The sequence below is a fragment of the Podarcis muralis genome, chromosome 17 (genome assembly GCF_964188315.1).
Source record: "Podarcis muralis chromosome 17, rPodMur119.hap1.1, whole genome shotgun sequence".
NCBI classification, from domain to species: domain Eukaryota; kingdom Metazoa; phylum Chordata; class Lepidosauria; order Squamata; family Lacertidae; genus Podarcis; species Podarcis muralis.
Window position 1 is genome coordinate 18,135,376 of NC_135671.1, and position 3,393 is coordinate 18,138,768.

At 40.7% G+C, this 3,393-nt stretch overlaps 1 protein-coding gene across 1 annotated transcript; it reads left to right on the forward strand.

The window, feature by feature from the left end:
• The first annotated feature begins 808 nt into the window (after positions 1-808).
• Positions 809-3,393, forward strand: CER1 (cerberus 1, DAN family BMP antagonist). The gene is made up of 2 exons (XM_028712529.2): positions 809-1,420; positions 2,578-3,393. Exons 1-2 carry the CDS (start codon positions 926-928, stop codon positions 2,869-2,871), a joined length of 789 nt encoding a protein of 262 aa, XP_028568362.2. The 5' UTR covers positions 809-925; the 3' UTR covers positions 2,872-3,393.

The window sequence follows — 3,393 nt, forward strand, 5'->3', positions numbered from 1 at the left end:
GCATATAATACCCAGCTGCGGGAATATCATCTAGCCCAGAAGCACGATAGCTAATTTTGAAGGTGGGACTGTGCTGAGGTGGGAAAGGGGGTGTTATCTCTACTTACAACAAAAAGCAGGGCTGGAAGAATTTTGGCCATGTTTGTTTGTTGTTGTCGGGGTTTTTTTGTTAGCAGTAGTGACTGGACTGCTCCATACAGTATATGTTTTTACAATGTTATTAGTTCTCTTTAACATGATAGCCACTTCATAAAGTCACAGAAATCACTCTCTGCGTAGCCGCATTAAATGCCACATTTAATGTCTCGCATTCCCCTCAGTATTTACCACAGTGTGTGCACCTGAAGTAAAAAGGGGAGAAAAGCTGTCTGCTTGGCCATAAATGCCATTGGAATTTTACAAATATAGGCACATGGTGCTCAGAGAGATGATTTAACCTTACTTTAACCTACACCTACAAATGTGGCAGCCTTCCTTTTGTTGTCTTGAGCGGCTACATTCCTTCGTGCCCTCCTGAGATATTCAGCAGGGCAGAAAGAAGCTAATACACAAGTGGGAACTTTTCCACAGTTCCTAGACAGCAGCTAAACAATCAGTCCAAACATTTAAAATCACTCCCTGGCAGGGAAAACACATTTTATGGTAGATCCAAACTTTGAATACACATCCTCCAATAGTAAAAAGGAAGGATAAGATGCCCTTGGCCTGGAGTATGGGGTTAATGAGTGTTAATGGTTGTCACCTTCTTGGTCCCTGTTGTTGTTGTTTTTTATCTCTTCCTCATGTCCCCCCCCCCCCAATTTGGAGCAACTGGAATCTAAAACTTCAGGCCCTGTGTATAAATATAGCAGTCTGCCTTCAGCCTTTTTTGAAACTGCACAAAGTGAGGAAGGGAAAAGCAAGCCAGAATTTTTCTTAAAAGGTCATGTTTTTGTTGTTGCTCCAGATGATGTTGCTTTCGTGGCTTGGAACAACAGAGCAAATGGCTGTACTGCAGAAGAAAAGGAGATTTCTACACCTCCTGCCTCAAGACAGAGATACACTAGTGAAATATCTAAGAGGCCAAGAAGGAACTCTGGCAGATACTGGTTTGTTTGGGACACCCCTCTTGGCAGAAATGGAGGGCAAGAGGCAAAATGCGCCAGAAGTGCCTAGGTTTCTTTTGGCATATAAAGATAGCCATGCCTCTCAAGATTTGGGAAACAGAACTTCTTCTGCAAGTGCATCTCCAGAGAGAACACGAAATGCTTCTTGCCACCCTCACAGGAAAAGGGAAGCAGAACTGCCCTTCAGGAAAGATGCCAAGAAGTTCTGGGACCTTTTCATGTTGAAAACCAAGTCACGGTCTGATGTGATTGTCCTTCCAATCAAGACAAATGAAATGTATCAGGATACCTGCAGCACCATCCCATTCTCTCAGGTAAAGTTAAATCTTAAAATTAGCACTTAACCCAACGCTCCTTCTATATACTTAGGAACATCCAGTGAAGCTACTATTTGCATTGCAATTTTAATCTGCAAAATGGTTCACACACACCCATAGTAACCCTGTGAGGCGGGCCATTGTTTCCCAGATTTACAGAAGTGCGAGGGCTGATTTTCCCATGGTCTTATCAGTGCAAAATTGGCTTATAGAAACAAAAAACATTACAAGTGTCTGTGCCAGAGACAGCCTATAGCTTTGGGCTGCTAAAAGGTTTCATTGTAATAGCCAGTTTGTTTGTTTGTTTGTTTGTTCTAGTTACAGGTAGGTAGCCGTGTTGGTCTGCCGTAGTCGAAACAAAATAAAAAAAAATCTTTCCAGTAGCACCTTAGAGACCAACTAAGTTTGTAATTGGTATGAGCTTTTGTGTGCATGCACGCTTCTTCAGATTTGTTTTTATAAAAATTTACAAACATTTGGAAGCATGTCAATACTTTGGGTGCATGATTCCCATTTTATATGATGGAAGTTTCAGAAAACAATATACAGTGCTAGATTTTAGAGCACAGGAATGTATGCTTCTGCCTTGAATTTGTTTTCATGTTATTTATCTGAGCTATTTCTATACCACTTAATCCTTGGCATTTCTAAACAGTGTACACAAAGATGATAAAAAAACCGTACAGTGGATAAAATTATATATATAAAAAACCAGAAACTCTCCTAAAATGCCTGTTGAAATAGAAAAAGGGTCCATTCCCACCCACCCCCCAGTAATTGTAGCAGCAAATATAAAAAGTGACTTAAAAAAAAAAAAAAAAGGAATTCTGTATACAAGATAGTTTTATATGGAGCTGATGTAGCACACTAGTTGAGTGCCTGAGAAATGTGCTTAGAAGCCCTGGCTCAAATCTGTTTAGCTGTGAACTCACTGGCAGTCAGATGGAAAGCCACTATTTCTCACTCCCCTATTTGTAATATGGAAATAATATTACTGGCCCACTGCAGAGCGTTGATCTAAAGATTACTGAGATACGTTTTGAATAATGGCTTCATATTTCAAAAGTATTCGATATGATTCTATTTCTTGTATTTATATGCTATCTAATGAAGTGCCCTATAACTTGCTTTAACAGCGGTGTGCTTTCTTTCAGAGCATTGCACATGAGAACTGTGAGGATCTGGTGGTGCAAAACAACTTGTGCTTTGGCAGGTGCAGCTCTTTTCATGTTCCTGGTCTTGAAGACCGCCTTTACACCTTTTGCTCGCACTGCTTGCCCACCAAGTTTTCCACCGAACGTCTGGAGATGAATTGCACAATCGCTGCTCCTGTAATCAAGGTCGTCATGATCGTTGAAGAATGCAAGTGTGAGGTTCAGAAAACAACAGATCCCAAAATGGGATTTCTGCACTCAGATCTGCATGCCAATGTGTATGAACAAAACTGAGCCTTTCAAAACGAACTTTTCTTAGTAGATTTTTATCACTGGCGAGAATAGCCAGGACTTCAGTTTAATGCCAACACAACATCTTGAAGAAGCCTCTGGTACAGTTTGTGCAAGTGTAAGAGAGTGAGTGAGTGAGTGAGTGAGTGAGTGAGTGAGATAGATTCTCCACACATGAGATTAAAGAGCTGAGCTGATCAGCTACTACTATAGGTGCCCTTTACCTGTTTTTAGGTGCACACCACAGTTTTTCATGTCTGTAATTGTGATTTCTGACCAAAATTATGTCCCTGTTTATTTATTAGGAGTGCATATACCCAGTTAGTTCAGCTGCACTCTGAGCACAACAATGCAGGAATGTGTTCAGGGTGCCTCTTAACTGATGGAGCCACCTAATTAATTACCAAACTGGAAAAAAGGGGATTCTTTCTATGCAAATCTTTCTGAGCACTCATGGGCAATAATACCTTGTCAAGCCATTTATCCTTCTGTCCTTAGTTCTCTGAATAAAGCAACAAGAACTCA